Source organism: Myxocyprinus asiaticus, chromosome 9, assembly GCF_019703515.2.
Source record: "Myxocyprinus asiaticus isolate MX2 ecotype Aquarium Trade chromosome 9, UBuf_Myxa_2, whole genome shotgun sequence".
Taxonomy (NCBI): Eukaryota; Metazoa; Chordata; class Actinopteri; order Cypriniformes; family Catostomidae; genus Myxocyprinus; species Myxocyprinus asiaticus.
In genome coordinates, this window is record NC_059352.1 from 16,829,793 (window position 1) to 16,850,846 (window position 21,054).

At 38.9% G+C, this 21,054-nt stretch overlaps 1 protein-coding gene across 3 annotated transcripts; it reads left to right on the forward strand.

The window, feature by feature from the left end:
- Window positions 1-82: 82 nt before the first annotated feature.
- Window positions 83-19,794, forward strand: LOC127446159 (keratin, type II cytoskeletal 8-like). Of its 3 annotated transcripts, XR_007898156.1 has the most exons (4): window positions 83-1,680; window positions 8,404-8,546; window positions 18,733-18,865; window positions 19,672-19,794. XR_007898156.1 is itself a non-coding variant. In XM_051706856.1 (3 exons), exons 1-3 carry the CDS (start codon window positions 1,291-1,293, stop codon window positions 18,755-18,757), a joined length of 558 nt encoding a protein of 185 aa, XP_051562816.1. In that variant the 5' UTR covers window positions 83-1,290; the 3' UTR covers window positions 18,758-18,917. The 3 variants fall into 3 exon arrangements, 2 of the variants coding, with proteins under 2 accessions (XP_051562816.1, XP_051562817.1); XM_051706856.1 differs by lacking the exon at window positions 19,672-19,794 and having other exon boundaries at window positions 18,733-18,917; XM_051706857.1 differs by lacking the exons at window positions 8,404-8,546; window positions 18,733-18,865; window positions 19,672-19,794 and adding an exon at window positions 6,750-7,823.
- The last annotated feature ends 1,260 nt before the right edge of the window (window positions 19,795-21,054 follow it).

Sequence of the window (21,054 nt, forward strand, 5' to 3'; positions counted from 1 at the left end):
CAAATGCACATGAAACATTGATTTGAGTTTAAATGATTTTATTAACTTATCGCAGAGTGATACGAGAAGCAGGAAAGAGGGCTCAGATACCCGGATGAGCGGTCTGATACGTCAAAGTGCGATGGTTACAGAGAAATATCAGACTGCTTGATGGTGCCATTGACCAATCAGAATCGAGTATTCAGGCAGCCGTGTAATAAATTTAAGTACTGTACACTATGGTGTGTCTTGACAGGTTTGGCTGTGATAGAATGACTGCAACTCAGCCAGCAATAAAAGCACAGCTGTTAAAAGTCTTGGGCCGTTATCTTTACAACAATGCGGGGGTTGGGATTAGCCAATAATAACTTTTGCCTTCAGAGAAGAACAATTTACGCTTACCTTGTTGAACACTAACCAAAGGAATGTTTGAACAGGGAGAGATTGTTTTAGCATTTGTAGATAGTAGGAGAATGTCAATCAATGAGCTGGGACAGGTTTAAGTCTGCAATCCAGGGCCTATCATGAGTGGGTGGATATAAAACTGAAGTTGTGAAATCTCATATACAAACAATTTTATGTACATGGACACAAACACGCACTCATGAAACAAAGGATCTCTTTATGTTCTTCAATTATAGGATTTTGACTGTTTTTGATTCTTTCATTGCACTTTTTTCTTGAGTATCCAAACCAGCCCAACACAGCAACACTGGCTAAACCAGTGGCGTGATTTGTGGCATGACTATCTAACCATTTTTTGTCCATTTGTCTGACCAATAGCAGACAGGGAAGTGTTTAGGAAACCTATTCGACAGCTGTTATTTTTCCACTACTTTTTGGTGACACTTGTGGCTTAGAAATTACACACTTTGCCTTTCATTTCTGACATCATAACATTTTATGACTGATCTTTGATTTCTCTCATTGGTAGATCATGATGCATCAAAAAGCCTTGACTTGGATCTAGTGCCCACATATCAATTAATGATACCAAGTAATAGCAGATTTGCTTCATGATCTCTAAGTATGTTCTAACTTAATCATAAAAGAAATTAAATAAGTTTTGGAGTATTCTAAGTATGTGCAGTGTGTTCAGAGATCGAAGAGAGACAGTCAATGTATAACACTGGGATTGTTCTCCCAACATTCCCTATAACCCCTATACATATCTTGAAAATTGTTTCTCAACCAATAAGCTGGCCTCGAGCCACTCCTTGCCGTCGATATAAGAGTTTAAAAGACTGTCTCTCATCCCATCGCGTTTGAGTTTCCAACATCTCAACTTTATGTTTGTTCTGTTATCCAGAGATGCTGAACATGAAGAAAACCGTGAGGTCCTATAGCAGACAGTCCTCAGTGGGTGTGAACAACAAGAGCTTCTCCTCGAGCAGCTCCTTTGGGAGCATCTCCAGTGGAGCAGGGGGTGCTGTTGGGGGGTTTAAGGTTGTTGGAGGGTACAAATCAAGTTCTGGGATTTATGGAGGTGGTCTGGAGTTTGGATATGGGATGGGGATGGTGTCAAGAGAGGGTTGGGGCTCTGCTCCATCTGTTTGCCCTCCAATTACAGCTGTGAAGGTCAATGAAAGTCTCCTAACAACTCTGAACCAGGAGATTGACCCTATCATCCAGGCCATCAGGACTCAAGAGAAAGAACAGATCAAGATACTCAACACTCACTTTGCTTCACTCATTGACAGAGTAAGTTACTGTGAATCTTTTCTTTTTTCTTCTTCTCTTCTCTGGAATCCTCATGAAGTCTGTTTGTTTGTTTATTTGTTTGGTTATTCATTTATTTGAACTAGTTAATTTACATGAACTGTCTGAACTATCTGATTCACTTAAATGATTTGGACTTCCCGATGCTACTTGTGTATAGTGAGAAGACGTTTAGGGGTCATTCACACCGAACACGTTTTTGTGTCCGTCTGCGTTGTTTTTCAATAGTTTTCCTATGAAAACATGCGCTAAACAGACATATGGCATCTCATGCAGGTGCGTGTTTTTTTTTTAGATGCCATATCATGTTAAAAAGTATTTCTATTGTTAAAAATGGTCTCGAGACACCTGCGTTCTGCTATAGTTGTGATTCTGCGTATAGCTTTTCTTACCACAAAAATGCGTTCGGTGTGAATGGCTCCTTAGGTGAGTGAGCACATTTGATCACTCCCTCTGGTCGCTTGTCTGTACCCTAAACCTAACCATAACCCCTAACTGAACAATGTAATGTGTTGCACGTAGTTAGTTACTATCAAACAAAGCGTTAGCTCAGGCAGGTCATGTTAATCAAGATAACAATCAGCTGACATTTAGCTGATCATGTCTACCAATACAATTCAGTCTCCAATCAAAGCGGTTCGTTTTAAGTCTTCCCTTCATTCATTCTCTCAGATGTCTGTCCTTTGCATGGATGCAAGTTACACTTAACACCCTCAAACATTCACAGTTAATACACTTAACACCTGAACATTCCACGCTCACATTCCAAAAATATTGTGCATTCTTTCTCAGGTATGAAGATGAAATTAACAAGCGGAATGACTGTGACAATGACTTTGTGCTCCTTAAAAAGATCAGCATATGTACAGTATTTTATTTATTTATTTATTTTCCCCTTTTTCTCCCAATTTGGAATGCCCAATTCCCAATGTGCTTTTAAGTCCTCGTGGTCACGTAGTGAATCACCTCAGTCCGGGTGGCGGAGGACGAATCCCAGATGCCTCTGCATCTGAGATCGTCAACCTGCACATCTTATCACGTGGCTTGTTGAGCGCGTTGCCACAGAGACATAGCGCATGTGGAGGCTTCACACCACCCACCACAACAACCACGCTCAACTCACCACGAGCCCCACCGAGAACGGACCACATTATAGCGATCATGAGAAGGTTACCCCATGTGACTCTACCCTCCCTAGCAACCAGGCCAATTTGGTTGCTTAGGAGACCTGGCTGGAGTCACTCAGCATGCCCTGGGATTTGAACTAGTGAACTCCAGGGGTGGTAGCCAGCGTCTTTACCACTGAGCTACCCAGGCCCCGCTGTACAGTATTTTTAATGCATATGCAGGTTAAGTAATTTTTACAGTTTGTACAGTATAAAAATCATTATGTCTATGGAGAGTCCTCATAAGGATAGCCGCAACAACATGTGTGTGTGTGTGTGTGTGTGTGTGTTAGGATGCTGCTAGTGCATACCTAAATAAAGTGAAGTTGGAATGTAAATTTGACAACCTAACATCTCTTTCTCCATCTCTAAACAGAAATGTGAGTTCCTTTATTCACTTTGAATCATTTCTCACTGCACATATTTTTACAACATCACATGTTTTAATCAACATCAAGATTTTAGGTTGAAAGTTATATGAATGTATAAGGGAAACATTTTAGTTGCTGTGACTGGCCACATTTCTCTTAAGTTTCTCACAGTTTTTAATCACCTGTTTGCAGGGGCCTAGATTCCAGGGGTGTCATATACATACAGTTGTGCTCAAAAGTTTGCATACCCTTGGAGAACTGGAAATATATGTACCATTTTTAAAGAAAACATGAGTGAGCAGGCAAAACACATTTATTTTATTTCTTATAGGATTCATATTCAACTGTAGGTTATAACAGAATGGCACAATCATAAAAAAAAATTAAATGACCCCCATTCAAAAGTCTGCATACCCTTAGTTCTTAATACTGTGTATTGCCCCCTTTAGCATCAATGACAGCGTGCAGTCTTTTGTAATAGTTATCTATGAGGCCCCAAATTCTTGTTGGTGGTATAGCTGCCCATTCGTCTTGGCAAAATGCCTCCAGGTCATGCAAAGTCTTTGGTCGTCTTGCATAAACTGCACGTTTGAGATCTCCCCAGAGTGGCTCGATGATATTAAGGTCAGGAGACTGTGATGGCCACTCCAGAACCTTCACCTTTTTCTGCTGTAACCACTGGAGGGTCAACTTGGCCTTGTGCTTAGGGTCATTGTCATGCTGGAAACTCCAAGAGCGTCCCATGTGCAGCTTTCGTGCAGAAGAATGCAAATTGTCTGCCAGTATTTTCTGATAACATGCTGCATTCATCTTGCCATCAATTTTCACAAGATTCCCCGTGCCTTTAGAGCTCACACACCCCAAAAACTTCAGTGAGCCAACACCATGCTTCACAGTGGGGATGGTATTCTTTTCACTATAGGCCTTGTGGACCCCTCTCCAAACATAGTGCTTATGGTTGTGACCTATTTTTCACTCCAAATTACAGTGTGCCAGAAGCTGTGAGGCGTGTCAAGGTGTTGTCAGGCATATTGTAACTGTGCTTTTTTGTGGCATTGGCGCAGTAAAGGCTTCTTTCTGGCAACTCAACCATGCAGCTCATTTTTTTTTCAAGTATCGTCGTATTGTGCTCTTTGAAACAACCACACCATCTTTTCCCAGAGCAGCATGTATTTCTCCTGAGGTTACCTGTGGGTTTTTCTTTTTATCCCGAACAATTCTTCTGGCAGTTGTGGCTGAAATATTTCTTGGTCTACCTGACCTTGGCTTGGTATCAAGAGATCCCCGAATTTTCCACTTCTTAATAAGTGATTGAACAGTACTGACTGGTATTTTCAAGGCTTTGGATATCTTTTTATATCCATTTCCATCTTTATAAAGTTCCATTACCTTGTTACACAGGTCTTTTGACAGTTCTTTTCTGCTCCCCATGGCTCAGTATCTAGCCTGCTCAGTGCATCCACATGAGAGCTAACAAACTCATTGACTATTTATTCACAGACACTAATTGCAATTTAAAAAGCCACAGGTGTGGGAAATTAACCTTTAATTGCCATTTAAACCTGTGTGTGTCACCTTGTGTGTCTGTAACAAGGCCAAACATTCAAGGGTATGTAAACTTTTGATCAGGGTAATTTGGGTGATTTCTGTTATCATTATGATATAAAAAGGAGCCAAACAACTATGTGATAATAAAAGGCTTCATATGATCACTATCCTTAAATAAAAGACAGTTGTTTTTCATGATGTCATATTTTCAAAATCAATGCCAAAATTTCACAATTTCTGCCAGGGTATGCAAACTTTTGAACACAACTGTACATATTATACCTCAACAATCAAAACAAAAAAGTAACCCCCCCCCCCCCCCCCCAAAACAAATCTGCGCCCTTGTCTTTTTGCCTTAACTTGTTCATTTGGATTGCAGTGACAAATGAACAAATGTTACATATAGTTTCTCAATTCATACAACTGCATAATTATAATAGCATTAGCAAAATGGTGTTTTAAATAGTTTTTGATGGAGTAAGCATCAAACATTTTACACAAGAGGTTAACTACCCACATATACATGTGTGCTGCTAGTTTGTATTTGAACTGCCTTAGAGCCGAAACATACTCTACGCAAATATGTGAACGCAGGCGCATCTTGCAACTCAAGCTGGATTTAATATGTCATTGTTTTCTGAAATGTGTCAGACCGCAATTCAGTTGTGTTTTGAAATGTGTCATGTCGCAATTCATAACACAGCGCAACTACACGTTGCATTTGCTATGGTGAGATTAGTGAGAACTGTCCGCTTCTACGTAGTGTTTTCTCTTTCAACTCAACTATTGACATGACGGAGCATCAATTTGAAGAGAATATTGCTGAGCTAGTAAGTTAGAGTCAGTAATTAAGTACAGGCATGAAACTCTGAATGGAGCAAGCTGAAGTTCTTGAACTTGTTATCTGTTAGCTAGTCAGCTCGTTCAAATGTGATATGTCAAGCCAATCGGCTCACATGGTTTAAGCTGATAGGTCCTTTGACGTGTAATCGGGTAGCCAATCAACTTGCATACTCTCTTTTTGCCTAACATTTATTGCACATTTTCTTAGTTTGCAAGAAAGCCGATTCCACTGCTGCATGCTGCAAGAGTTTTCTCTGAAACCCTCCACCTCCCCAGCTGCACTTGTCTAGATCTGTTACATAGGGATTGTATTTATGTCTAACAAGCAGCATGTCATACATGCTTGATGCCACATGTCTTGAGATTTTCTAATTGTGCAGCAGCAGCATGTCCACATAGTTAACTCAGTATGTCTGTGTATGTTCTAGCACTAGCAAATCTCCATACTTGCTCTGCAGCCACAGTAGCAGCAACGTAGCAGATCTAGTCAGCCAAGACCAATATCCTATCGGTATGACATACCCACATTAACATTAAATCTTTCAGAGAGTTGTCATGACTAAAATATATTTGAAGCAACTTACCTGAAAAATAACATCCTATTTAACTGCACAGAAGTTTGAAGGTATAGCCCCTTGAGTACTGAGTTTTGTGTCAGCCATGTAATGCAAGAATGCACATTTTAACATGTTCAACTGGACCACACATTGATAATGCGGTGGTAAAGTCTTGCATCTGGGTTGACGTACTTGAGTAGAGTATGTTTCTGCCTTAAGTGCCAATGCTATAGACGATATTCACATGGGAATTAAAAGAAGGCTGCCAGGGATAGACTTACTGTCTCTTCAATGACATGCATTGAATAGCATTGCATTAAAAAGCTCCCAGATCACATCTAATTTTCACATCTCATGTTGTGTGGAGCTTTTTTTTTTTGCTACTGAAATTTCTTGAAAATATATTTTTCAATGTTTCATCAGTGGAAGGATCCAGAAACACTTTAAACATCTGTACAACCCATTGAAGAGACTGTACGTCAATCCCTCATAGCCTCGTTGTCATTCCCATCAAAAATCAAAGATGGCACTGCTGTGAATAAGGTAAATTACTTTGTTTCTCTCAGCCTTGAACTACAACCTTGAAAGCAGCCATCTTACAAGTGTCTCATCCCAAAGTGCTGGGAAAGATGTCCTTGATGCAGGCCTGGTGAAGAAAGAACCAATGAGGATGACAGTGGCATTGTGACAAATAAGAGTTATAAAGCTGCCACGATTGTCCTGTGCACAGGGCCATTGCTTGAAATCACAGGGCACTGCTACAACCCCTTCCCCTGGGCCAGCATGTATAGTGTCCTTTGCTAAGGCATGGCAGATCAAATAGTTTTACATAATATGTGAATAGTAAATTTCCAACAAAAGATTTTTTTTTTTTTTTTACTTTAGTTTACATGTACATGATATATTATATTAGTGGTTCAGTATTGTGATACCTGGTTGTCCTCCCCTGTTGATAGCCCTATTTGTGCACAGCATAATCTCTTATTTATTCCCTTAATTATTTCTTTTGCACTTAAAATAACAAAAGTACCGTCAGTAAAGTCTTTCTATTTAAACCCAGTCAAAAAGTAGGAGAAAAATCTTTGTGCACTATATGTTGATTACTGTTATTTTCACTACAGAATATATTAAAATAAACTGAATGCAAAAACAGATTACCTTGATTTAAATAAAAAATATATTTTGAAGTCCTATTTTGAAATCTTTAAGCTTTGTAATATGCACTCATTAAAACAGGTGCAACAGAAATACACTTTGAAGTAACTCCAGTACTTAAAAATCCTAACTTGAACCCTACTGTTCTTTCTAATTTTCGCCCTATCTCTAACTTACCATTAATTTCCAAAATACTGGAAAGAGTTGTTGACTCCTAGTTACAATCTTTTCTTGTTCAAAATAATCTTTTTGACCCCTTTCAGTCTGGCTTTTGCCCACTTCACAGTACTGAAACCGCCCTTGTAAGGGTTGTCAATGACCTACTACTCACTGGTGACTCTGGTTCTCTCTCCATTCTTCTATTACTTAATCTTAGTTCTGCTTTTGATACTGTTTGCCATGAATTACTTCTCTCCCACCTCTCAGATGTTGGTGTCACTGGTGTTGCTCTCTCCTGGCTTTCTTCATACCTCACGGATAGACAGTTTCACATTTCAGTGCAGAATTACCAGTCACCTACTGTAAGGGTTGGAAGGGTTACTTTTGAAATGTATTCCACTACAGATTACAGAATACATGCTGTAAAATGTCATTTGTAACGTATTCTGTTAAATTACTCAAGGTCAGTAATGTATTCTAAATACTTTGGATTACTTCTTCAACACTGGTAGATTTTTTCACTTGTTTTGACTATAAAAACTCTGCCAGTACAGTAAGACAAGATACACATGTTAAAAATACATTCTCTGAAAAACCTAAATATCTTATGCAGTGTTGTTTCTAAAACAAGATAAATCAAATTGATCTTGTTTTAAGGATTTTTAGATATTTTTACAGGAAAACAATAAAAAAATTATTATCAAGAATAAGATTTTTGCCTTAGTATCAAAGGTCTTACTAGAAAAAAGAAATTATGATTCGACGTTAAATTTCTTGATAAAAAATATGATTGTGCCTGGAAAATGGCTAGAAATAGCATTTTAGCTTAGCGTAAAACTGACAATTTACATTTATGCATTTGGCAGACACTTTTATCCAAAGCGACTTACAGTGCCCTTATTACAGGGACAATCCATCTGGAGCAACCTGGAGTTAAGTGCCTTGCTCAAGGACACAATGGAGCTGGCTGTGGGGATTGAATCAACAACCTTCTGCTTATCAGTTCAGTGCTTTAGTCCATCATGCCACCACCACTCCATTTACACAAGGTTTGTTTCTATTTCTTCTGCTCCAAACTTACCTCAAACTTACTTCTCTGTCTGCTTGTATGAATGTAACACATCATAAGAAGGTGTTTCACCACTGTTCAAATGCACTTTGGATTGCACCATTTATATGTATAAATGTTTTCCATCTGAAAGGACTAAATATTAAACGAAACAAATGACAATAAAATGCAAAGTAACCTCTTCAGTAATCAAAATACTTTTTGAATGTAACTGTATTCTAATTACCAATTATTTAAATTGTAACTGTAGTGGAATACAGTTACTTATATTTTGTATTTTAAATACGTAATCCCGTTACATGTATTCCGTTACTCCCTAACCCTGCCTACTGTTTCCCTGAAATTAGGTGTCCCTCAGGGATCGGTTCTTGGACCTCTATTATTCATTATATATATATATATATATATATATATATATATATATATATATATATATATATATATATACTGCCTTTGGGTCAACTCATTCAGTTACCACTGTTATGCTGATGACATTCAAATATGTACAGCTTGTAGATCTGCTCCCACTCTCCAGACCGGTCCACTATCAACATGTGTAAATGAAATAAAAAAATGGCTTAAGTCCAACTTCCTAAAATTGAACATGGATAAAACTGAGATCATTATTATTGGAACACCAACACTTATGTCCTTATGACTTTGGTTGTGATATTGATGGCACTTTCATTAAACCATCCAATACTGTAAAAAATGCAGGTATCATTTTTGATCCCTCTCTCACTTTTGAAGCTCATATTAAATCTGAATCTAAAATTGCCTTCTTTCACCTTCGCCGCATTGCTCGCCTTCATCCCTTTATCAGTCTCAAAGACACAGAAACACTGGTTCATGCATTTATATCCTCACATCTTGACTATTGCAATGCCCTCTTCATTGGTTTACCTGCTAACTCTGTTGCTAGGTTGCAATATATTTAAAATTCTGCTGCTAAAATTCTTACACATACCAAGCGCTCAGCTCATATTACTCCATTCCTGTTTGAACTTCACTGGTTACCAGTTTTGTTTCACATCAAATATAAACTAATCCTGCTTACATTTAAATCACTTCATGGTCTGGCACCTCACTATCTTAGTGAATTGCTTCTCCCATACAACCCGATCCACTCGCTTAGGTCTTCTGGGTCCGGACTCCTTTCTGTCCCTAGATCTGGCCTCTGTACTATGGGTGGCAGGTCATTCAGCGTAGTAGCACCCAATATATGGAATTCACTCCCCCTGACTCTTCCCAGCATCTCTTCTATCTCTGAGTTTAAATCTCAACTTAAAACTTTTTTGTATTCTCAGTGTTATTTATCTTAATGTGTTATTCACTCTCAATGACTGTACTATCTGAACTGTACTTTTGTGACTGTTCTTTGTTTGTGTATTATTGTGTTACTATTGTAAAGCGTCCTTGAGCTCTGGAAAGGCACTATATAAATTAAACTTATTATTATCATTATTATTATTATTAAAATGTATAAACAATTATAATTATATTAGGATGTAATATGTGACTTTACACTACTTTTTTAAATTTATTTATTTTACAGTCAATGATGATTTAGGGCATTTTCACACTTGGTTTGTTTCAGGGGTCTGAGCGCTTCGCAGGTTTTTTGGCTCATACGTGAACAATCCAAATGATCTCAGACCCCTTTAAAGTGAATCGAATCAAGACCATCTCATGAGGTGGTCTGAGTACGGTTTGCTTGCAGCCTGCGGTTCAGTTCGCTAATAACGTGCATTGTGAACACAAAGCGCTCCGGGCTCACTTGATTTTCCCTTTCGCAAAATGACAAACATGTTTGACCCTGACAGGTTACCGTACACCAGTAATTATGACGTGCAGAGAAGAGACGCAACAAGCCACTTATTCTGTTTCTATGGAGATGACAGTGTAAATTGATGATGAAAACTATTTGAACTCCTCACAAAACAAACTAAAAAATTTCTTCAGTGTTCTGTGCCGGCCCGCATTGGAATGGCGAGTGACAGTTAAAGGGATAGTTCACCCAAAAATGAAAATTCTCTGATAATTTTCTCACCCTCATGCCATCTGAGACTTTCTTTCTTCTGCAAAACACTTTTGAAGATTTGTAGAAAACGAATGGGAGAGGATGGTGATTAGATATTTGTAGGTGCAAAAAGCAAAGATAGTCAGCATAAAAGTAATTCATCCTATCTTCAACGGTGACATTAACACTTTGTGTGCGAAAAAGAACGATATTTAAGCACTTTTAAACTATAAAAGATCGCTTCCAGTCAGGCGTTGACGAACGGCAGAATTTACCTGAATGCTCCTGTGAAGCAAAATTGGCACGTTCCTTCGACTCATTGGTTGTGTGTCTATCACGTGTCAGTTCACATGCCAACGTTCTTACGTCACGGGAGCATTCGGCTAAATTCGGCCATTTGCCAATGCCTGACTGGAAGCAATCTTTTATAGTAAAATATTCCTTAAATATTATTCTTTTTTCTCACACAAAGTGTTTGATTCGCTTTAGAAGACATTAATGTCACTACTGGAGATAGGATGGATTACTTTTAGGCTGACTATCTGTGCTTTTTGGACCTACAAATATCTAATCACCATCCACTCCCATTCTAAGGACCTGCTGAGGCTGAATCTTTTTCTACAAATTTTCAAAAGGGTTTTTCAGAAGAAAGAAAGTCATACACATCTCAGATGGCATGAGGGTGACTAACTTATCGGAGAATTTTCATTTTTGGTGAACTATACCTTAAGAGATTACGATATAAAAATATATTACTATTGTTTTTAATGAATGGATGTTGCCCGAGGCAGTCAATAGATAAACCAATCATATTTTTTGTAAACTAATCTACCATTATCCATTATTACATTTCTTGAATTTTGACTCTAAATACAGTATTATTAATATAAAAATACAATGCATTCAGTTGAATGCATTTCTTTTCCCTCTTAATTTATAAAAAACAAGATGTTATATGTTTATACTATGTAATACAGTTTTTTATGAAGAAGACACCTGTACTAATGCTAATTATTCATTTTAAGGGTATTAAACATGTTTAATAATTTCATAAGTTAATATGTAGAGCTAATTCTCTTAATATTTAATAAAGCCATAATAATAATAATTATCATCAATCTTGTCTTTTAAAAAGTGGTCTGGTTTCCACAAAAACAATAGTGTAAATGCAAAATGGACTGAGACACCGTAACGGGTCAAGTGGACCAAAAAGAGATCTGAGCCCACATTCAAGGCCACAAATAGTGTGAATTCAAAGAGAACTGGGTCCTTTTTCACTCGGTTCACTTTTTGGTCCACTTAAAGGGGTCTGAGTTTGTAACTTTTAAAGAGGACCCAAGTGTGAAAACACCCTTAGTATAGAAATGAAGTGAAGGTCAAGGTTACATCTGTCCCTCCAGTTAAATTGTTTATTGAAATAACACCAGATGTGAAGTAGCAATGGTGCCACATTTTTAGTTGAGCTCTTAAGTTTCTGCTGTTTTGCTTTTCTCTCTTATTAAGTAGCTTTTTTGAAAATAAATCTCGGTTGTACTTCTATTTTAAAACAACAGAGGGGGTTGTGCTCAGACAAACTACAAAGCTCAACTCAATGGTTACTTGCTCACTTTTCACTTTAAATTTAAATCTGTTCCTGTTTTAGTTTTTCAGGAGATTAGAAACCTTAGTATAATATATCTATAGCAGTCTTTGAATTTTTAAGGTAACAAGTGCACATTATTTATTTTAGTTTTAATATTTGTGTAGCCTATAGAGATTTGGCTAAGACAGCAATAAAATGGCCACGAAAACTACAAAAAAGCATGGCAACATGACAAGACTATTAATATTTAAAAAAACGGAGAAATTGTCGATTTAGACTACCTTAAATTAACACACTTATTCACTTGCTTGTCTTAACTCATGCTTAAAAAAACACATGGTCTCACACACGCAAGCAAACATTTATATTGACAATCGTCTTAAATAGAGTGTGATATCTGCAGCAAGCATTTCCTAAATAAATAAACCAAAGATACATATAAAAGGATACTGCCAAGTATGCAGGTGTAACAAATCACCTGATGGAGATTAGTAGTAATACTTACATTTGACAGCATCTCCTCCTCCACTGGCAGACTCTGCTCTCGGAGGTTAGGGTATCTGCACTAGAATCCACACCTATCAAATGTAGTAAAACACAAACTGCACAGACCGGTTTACACAACCACACTTCATTACTTGGCATTCACCTTGTAGCACATGGAACAAATTACTCAACTCAACTCAACTTTTATTTATAGAGCACTTTCAAAACCACAAAAATGGACCAAAGAGCATACCATGACAACTAAAATACTTATACAAAAACATACAAATAAAAACTTGGGAAATAAAAGCAAGTGCAAAGATACAAATTTGCCTCATACACCATAATAAATACCACTCACAAAGATAAAACTTATTCAAAGGCCAAAGTAAATAAATAAGTCTTTAGGCCAGTTTTGAAAGCATCAATACATGATGCTGATTTTATAGACAGGGGCAAATCATTCCATAGTTTAAGGGCTGCCACTGAAAAAGCACGGTCGCCTTTGCACTTCAAGTGGGACCGTGGAACTGTAAGACACAACTGGTCAGTAGAGCGCAAGAATCTTTGGGATTGATGAAGGATGATCATGTCTCTGATATACAGTGGCACCAATCCATGTAGAGCTTTAAAAACAAACATTAACACCTTATATTGGATCCTAAACTTCACCGGAAGACAGTGAAGAGCTGCCAAAACAGGTGTTATATGGTCCCTCTTCCTGGTATTAGTTAAAAGCCTCGCTGTGGCTTTCTGCACAAGCTGGAGGCGAGAAACCGAGGATTGACTAATGCCTAAATATAAAAATCAAAAATCAAATCACTTTTATTGTCACACAGCCATATACACAAGTGCAATGGTGTGTGAAATTCTTGGGTGCAGTTCCGATCAACATAGCAGTCGTGACAGTGATGAGACATATACCAATTTACAATAACATCAAATTAACACAGCACAATTTAAAGTCTAATATACACATAATTACACACACTGTACAGTATACAATACACACAATATAGAATGTACAGTAGGTTGTATTGTACTGTATTGACATTCAGGCTGTCGGTTGATAGTCAGTTGTTAAGAGAGAATATAATATAATAATAATATAATTTATGACAGTCCGGTGTGAGATATAAGATTAATAAAGTGCAGTGCTGATGTATTTTGATCGTGGGAGATCAAGAGTTCAAAAGTCTGATTGCTTGGGGGAAGAAGCTATCATGGAGTCGGCTGGTGCGGGTCCTGATGCTGCGATACCGCCTGCCTGATGGTAGCACTGAGAACAGCCCATGGCTCGGGTGGCTGGAGTCTCTGATGATCCTCCAAGCTTTTTTCACACACCGCCTTGTATATATTTCCTGGCAGTGGCGATTTTAGGGGGTGGCCTGTGGTGGCCTGGGCCACCCCTGAAATCTCATTGGCCACCCTGTGGCCACCCCAGAACTGATTGGTAGTTCATCATGTTCATCAACACAAGAACGAAGAACCAATAGAAACACCTGTCAATCAAAGATGACATCTCAGGTCATTTGTTGATTTAGAGCCACACTGACCCACGGTCAGTTTTATATTTCTGACCATTAGAGTAGTGGTGGGACTGAAGCTGTGTGAGCTGATCTTTGATCAGTGGGGGGAGGGGCAGGCCGCGGGTGGCCAGGCAGGTGCTGCAGGTCGCGGGCAGCGGGCGCCAGGTCTGGAGTAAAACGGTCGGTCAGAAGCACGAAGCTGACACGAGCTAGCGTCTACCTCCAACTTCCAATGAGTTGACGACATTGATTTGTGGTCAAAAAGAAAGCTGTTATTTGAGAGGTATGTTCATCTAATCTAACGTTTAATTTATCCTGAATTTCCATGTGAATGTGAAAACATTTTTTCATTGTTACAGTAGCTAGGTTAAAGAGTAAGCTAGACCCTACACCACATTCAGCATGTTATCTTTATATTGACATGAAATATGAAATGCCATGTTTTCTGATTTAATGACGGAGGTGTGTAAAGCGTTTTACAGATGTATATGTTCAATAGCTAATGTTATATATATGGCTAACCTGTGTGTGAAATGGATGGGTTTGTGCTGTGACTGTACTTTAAATCTTTACATGAGTTATTTATGAGCTCTTTATGTGAATTATTGGTCAGTCAGACCAATAAAATCTTCAAAGTTTTTATACCTTATTTGACATTTTAAATATGCAGAGGCAGGGCAAATTGCACTTAAATGCCGCAAATGATTTTACTAACTATTTTATTTGGTCACATTCAAAGTAATTGAAGCTATCAGAACATGTGGAAAATAAACCTGAGTAGACACTGTAAATAGAGTTTTGTTTTTTTCTGTATACAGAGCTCAATCTGCAATTTTGGGGTTACCAGACAGACACCTATAAGCCCTCGTAGCCAATTTCACACACTGATTTGTACCCAATTTAACAATATTTCTGCTGGACAGTGCAGTTATAGCTAATAAATGAATGAATAATTGATTGAATGATTGATTGAATTGCGCCTCAATCAGTTATCACCTGTACTTGTATCTTTTTATGATTATACACTATACCTGATGTTATACGCAGATTAATTCTCTACAATGAGAATAGCTCTTTAAAATGTGTAACTGACTTTTCCTAAACAATTACTGATTTAAAAATGGATGTTATGTTAAAATAACCAGAGATTCCCAGAAACTGTAATAGGTTGAAATAGAACAGGAATAGAAAACTGTCAAATGTCAAAACAACAGTCTGATATTGAATACAAACAATTCATTGAATTCTAACATGAGTTTAAGAATTCATTTATTCTACATGTGTAGATGTTGAAGCAAAGCAATGCGATATTTACACATTTTGATCATGTGCCATTCATAAAGGTTCTCCCGGTATCACCACCCCACACTAGGTCTGTGCCACATCTTGGCCACCCCAGTAAAAATGTCCTGGATACACCACTGTTTCCTGGAGGGAGGGATGCTCACCTCCGATGATGTGTCTGGCAGTTCGCACAACCCTTTGCAGTGCTTTGCAGTTGTGGGCTGTGCTATTGCCATACCAGGCGGAGATGCAGCCAGTCAGGATGCTCTCTACAGTGCAGGTGTAGAACCGTGTGAGGATGTGGCAGTTCATTCCAAACTTCCTCAGCCGTCTCAGGAAGAAGAGGCGCTGATGAGCCTTCTTCACAACGACTTCAGTGTGGATGGACCATGTGAGTTCCTCAGTGATGTGGACACCCAGGAACTTGAAGCTGCTGACTCTCTCCACTGGTGCTCCATTGATGGTGATGGGACTGTGTTCTCTGTCTTTTCTTCTGAAGTCCACCACAAGCTCCTTTGTCATACTGACGTTGAGGGAGAGGTTGTGCTCCTGACACCAGTGTGTCAGAGTGTGCACCTCCTCTCTGTAGGCTGTTTCATCATTGTCAGTGATCAGACCTACCACCGTCGTGTCACCAGCAAACTTAATGATGGCATTGGAGCTATTTGTTGCCACACAGTCATGTGTGTACAAGGAATACAAGAGTGGGCTGAGAACACAGCCCTGTGGGGCTCCAGTGTTGAGGGTCAGTGATGAGGAGATGTTGCTGCCTATTCTAACCACCTGGCATCTGCTTGACAGGAAGTCCAGGATCCAGCTGCACAGCGAGCTGTTTAAGCCCAGAGCCCGGAGTTTCTCATCTAGCTTGGAGGGCACTATGGTGTTGAATGCTGAGCTGTAGTCTACAAACAGCATTCTCACATAAGTGTTCTTTTTTTCCAGGTGGGAGAGAGCAGTGTGTAGTGTAGATGCAATGGCATCATCAGTGGAGTGGTTGTTGCGGTAAGCAAACTGCAATGGGTCTAGAGAGAGAGGCAGCACAGAGCAGATGTAATCTCTGATTAGTCTCTCAAAGTATTTGCTGATGATGGGGGTCAGAGCAACAGGACACCAGTCATTTAAGTTATTTTTGATTGCTTTGGAACAGGCACAATGGTGGATGTTTTAAAGCATGTGGGGACTACAGACAAAGAGAGGGAAAGGTTGAAAATGTCTGTAAAAACACCAGCCAGCTGGTTCGCGCACGCTCTGATGACGCGGCCCGGAATGCCGTCTGGGCCCGCAGCTTTGCGGATATTCACCCGTCGGAAGGATCGGGTTACATCTGCTACAGAGACAGAGAGTGAACTAACCTCTGTAGCTTCGGCCGCAAGAGCTCTCTCTGCGAGGGCGGTGTTATTTCCCTCAAAACGAGCATAAAAAGTATTTAGCTCATCCGGGAGAGAGGCAGCGGTGTTCATGGCGGAGTTTTTATTCCCTTTAAAGTCTGTGATGATGTTAATTCCCTGTCACATGCTTCTAGAGTTGGTGGTGTTAAACTGTCCTTCAGTCTTGTTCCTGTACTGGTGTTTTGCTGTTTCGGAGGGCATAACTGGCTTGTTTATGCTCCTCCGCATTCCCGGGATTGAAAGCGGAGGTCTGCACATTAAGTGCCGTGCGAACATCGCTATTTATCCATGGCTTCTGGTTTGGATAGATCTGTGTTGTTCTGGTCAGAACTACGTCCTCCACGCACTTTTTGATGAAACACATTACGCTATCAGTGTAAAGCTCGATGTCGTCATCAGAGGTGGACCGGAACATCTCCCAGTCCATGTGATCAAAACAGTCCTGCAAGCGGGCGGAAGCAGAATGGAAGAGTGGTCCGATTTGCCAAATGGTGGGCGGGGGAGGGATTTGTAGCCATTCCGGAAGGGAGAGTAGCAATGGTCCAAAACCCGGCCCCCTCGTGTGTTGAAAATAATGTGCTGGTGGTATTTTGGTGCGACTGATTTGAAACTGGCTTTATTAAAGTCCCCGGTCACAATGAACGCGGCCTCAGGGTGCGCGGTTTCCTGCTCACTTATACTCCCATACAGTTCCTTGATTGCCCGGTCTGTGTCGGCTTGTGGGGGGATGTACACAGCTGTGATAATGACCGCTGTGAATTCCCTCGGTAGCCAGAATGGTCGACACAGAAGCATGAGAAATTCCAGATCAGGAGAGCAGAAAGACTTGATAGAATGTAAGTTCCTCTGATCACACCAGGATTTGTTGATCATAAAACATACACCACCACCTCTGCTTTTACCTGAGAGGTCTTTCGCTCTGTCCGCTCGGTGCACGGAGAACCCCGCAGGTTCAATGGCTGAGTCTGGAATCTCCGCAGACATCCAAGTTTCTGTTAGGCAGATAATGCAGCAGTCCCTTGTCTCTCGTTGGAAAGAGATCCGCGCTTTCAGCTCGCAGAGCTTGTTATCCAGAGACTGAACATTTGCCAGTAGAATACTGAGTAGCAGGGGTCGATTTGCGCGGCGTCTTACTCTGATGAGAACGCCGGCTCTGTTTCCCCTTTTCCTCCTGCGTTTCCGTGTCCGGACTGCCCAGACAAAGGGCTCCACTTGCGTGTTTGTAAACAGCGGGTCGGCACTGAGGAATTTGAAGTCCAGTTTATGGTGTGAAATTGCTGAACCAATGTCCAAAAGTGTTTGTCTGTCGTAGACAATAAGGCAGACAACATCCAAGACAAAAAACATAAGAATTGTGAACAAAACAAACAAAACACTACCATGTTGTGTCGGAGCTCGCAACGCAGCAGCCATACTCGGCGCCATCTTGAGTCTAAAAAGATGGATTGCAATAGTCCAAACGGGTAGAAATAAAAGCATGCATAACTTTTTCCAAACCTCTAACAGAGAGGATAGATTTTAGATTTGAAATACATCTTAACTGAAAGAAACTGTTTTTCACAACAGCATTTATCTGACGATCAAATCTAAGCTCAGAGTCAAAAATAACTCCTAGATTCTTCAAATGAGAGTGCATATTACCAGACAGTAAACCAAAACTGTCTGTCGTATCCTTATCACGTTGATTCTGACCAAAAACAATAAACTCTGTCTTATCCTCATTTAATTGGGAAAAGTTATTCGCCAACCAAACTTTAACCTCAGCCAAACAATTATAAAAAAGTGTAATAGAAGAATAATCATCATGCATTAATGGTAGGTACAGTTGTAGGTCATCAGCATAAAAATGATAACAGATTCCGTATTTTTTTTAAAAGTTTACCCCAGAGGCAACATATATAATGAGAATAAAACTGGACCAAGGATTGAACCATGTGGAACCCCACAAGAAAGAGTGACAAATGATGAAGAACAGTTCCCAATCAAGACCGAACAAATTCTGTCCTGCAGGTATGAAGAAAACTGTATCTCCAAACATACTTGTTTCAGCACTGTGTGAAACTGGAAGATGTATTTATATAAAGGAAAGATGTATTTAAATACATTTGAATAAAATGTTACAGATTTTAATGCATATATTATTTAAGTTTTTAATGTAGAATAATTTTAGAATTAATCCATTACTTAAATTAGTCAATTTATCATATATACAGTATATATACCTCTCTGTTTATATTGTATATATATGTACCCATGTTATGCATTTAATCTATCCAAAGACTAGAAATTGCAAGTCCTTGCCTTGGGGACAGGTCAGTCACTTTGTTTTGCTTTGATGCACTTACTAATTCCAGCTGTGGTGCAGTTATTTAAAACTACAGTAAGTCTAAACAGCAGTTATGGGATTGTTTTCTGGAACTTGTTATACAATATGTACAGTAGAGTGAGCTTAAACGTAGGCTACGAGAAAGTAGTTTACCCTTGTGAATACCACACATAGCAACAACTGGGTTGATGTTTGTTTGTTGTGACAAATGTTGACATGTTTGCCTCAGGTATTTAACCCTGTTCCCTCATGACCACACCTTAAACATGCCCAATTAACTTGTCCCTTAAGATTCATATCTTCCCTCCCCAACCCCATTTGCAACCGTATATGTTTATTCTCTCTTACTTTCTGGAATCAGTTCTATTGGTCTGTTTTCTATTTTCTTATTTGACCCTTTAATCCTCCCTGTTATAAATTTATCTAAGTAATGTTTCTATAATCTCCTGTCAAGCAGTTAAAACTCTCTCTCTCTCTCTCTCTCTCTCAGTCTGTCTCTCTCTACAGGCCTCAACAGGTCGGTTTTATTGGATATAGAAACTCAGGGGATTAACCTATAGAGATGATGCTCAGGTCTCTTTAAAACCCTCCTAACTCTGCTTCTCTTGTACAAGGTCACACATTCCTCCTGAATGCCAGGAAATGCCATTTCTCACATAAAAGTGAGGTTTTGAGTTGCCACAGGTCTCTAATACTTTTGCAGTTACACAGATTTTCACAAACAACTATTGAGTAAGAATATTCAGTAAGATGTTTTTCAGCATCATTTTTGGGTAACACTTTACAATAAGGTTCTATTTGCTAAACTTGGTTAATGCTTAGTTATCATAAACTAACAATGTACTAGTACATTTTTAAATTAACATTAACCAAGATTAATAAGTGCTGTAAAAGTATTGTTCATTGTTATTTCGTGTTAAATAGTGTAGTGAACTAATGTAAACGAATACAGCCTTATTGTAAAGTGTTAACAATTTTCGCAAAGTATGTGTGCATGTGCATGCATAGTTGTACAAGCTCTGCTTTTGTAATTTATCTAGAATAATGCATACCTCCTAGTTACATTAGCTGTAAGTGTAGTTCAGTCATGACAACTCATGGAACAAATGTAAGGTGTTATAATGGATATGACAAGATATAGATTTGGTCTTGGTGGACTAAACCTGCTTACACTGCTGCTGCACAGCAAGTACGAAGAACATACACAGACATGCTGTGTTGAGCATGTAAGACATGCTGCTGCTACACAATTAGACATTCATACTTACAATCCCTTAAACCAGATATTGACAAATGGTGCTGGGGAGGAGGGGAGTTTCAGAGCGAAAACGCATGTAGCGCACGGCAGTGAACCCGACTTACCTGCAAACATCTGAGGCAATTTAAATGTTAGAGAAAAAAAAAATTCTAATGGATTTTTCTAACAGATTAAATGTCAAAGGACCTATCAGCTTGCACCATGTAGAGTTTCATGACGGAACTTAGAATCATTTTAACTACACACGTATTAGAGAGACTCAATATAAAGTTGGACCAAAAAAACTATAACGATTTTCAGTTCATTAAGAAATTTTGAATTCACATTTCACATTCACATTTTAGACACATGTTAATGTTTTGATTAATAATTAATTAGTAGTTATTTTAAATTAGCCATAGTTAGTTGATAGTTCTCAATGAGGAAAATCAAATTCAGTAATTATTGATTCCCTAACAGTGAACTACCTCAGGCATCAGTTCGCTATTACTTAGTGATTGGTTAATCATGTTTCCATATTAGTTAATAGTGGTAACTAAAGTGTTAATGTAGTACTACTTATTAATCCTGCATTAATTCCTGCATAGTTACCCATTAATGATGGACCATTATTAT

Coding starts and splice junctions, on each gene's coding strand:
- LOC127446159 (XM_051706856.1), top strand. CDS start 1,291: ATGCTGAACATGAAGAAAACCGTGAGGTCCTATAGCAGACAGTCCTCA. Junction 1,681..8,403: donor TTGCTTCACTCATTGACAGA/GTAAGTTACTGT, acceptor CCCTTATTACAG/GGACAATCCATCTGGAGCAA. Junction 8,547..18,732: donor CACCACTCCATTTACACAAG/GTTTGTTTCTAT, acceptor TTTTTTTAAAAG/TTTACCCCAGAGGCAACATA.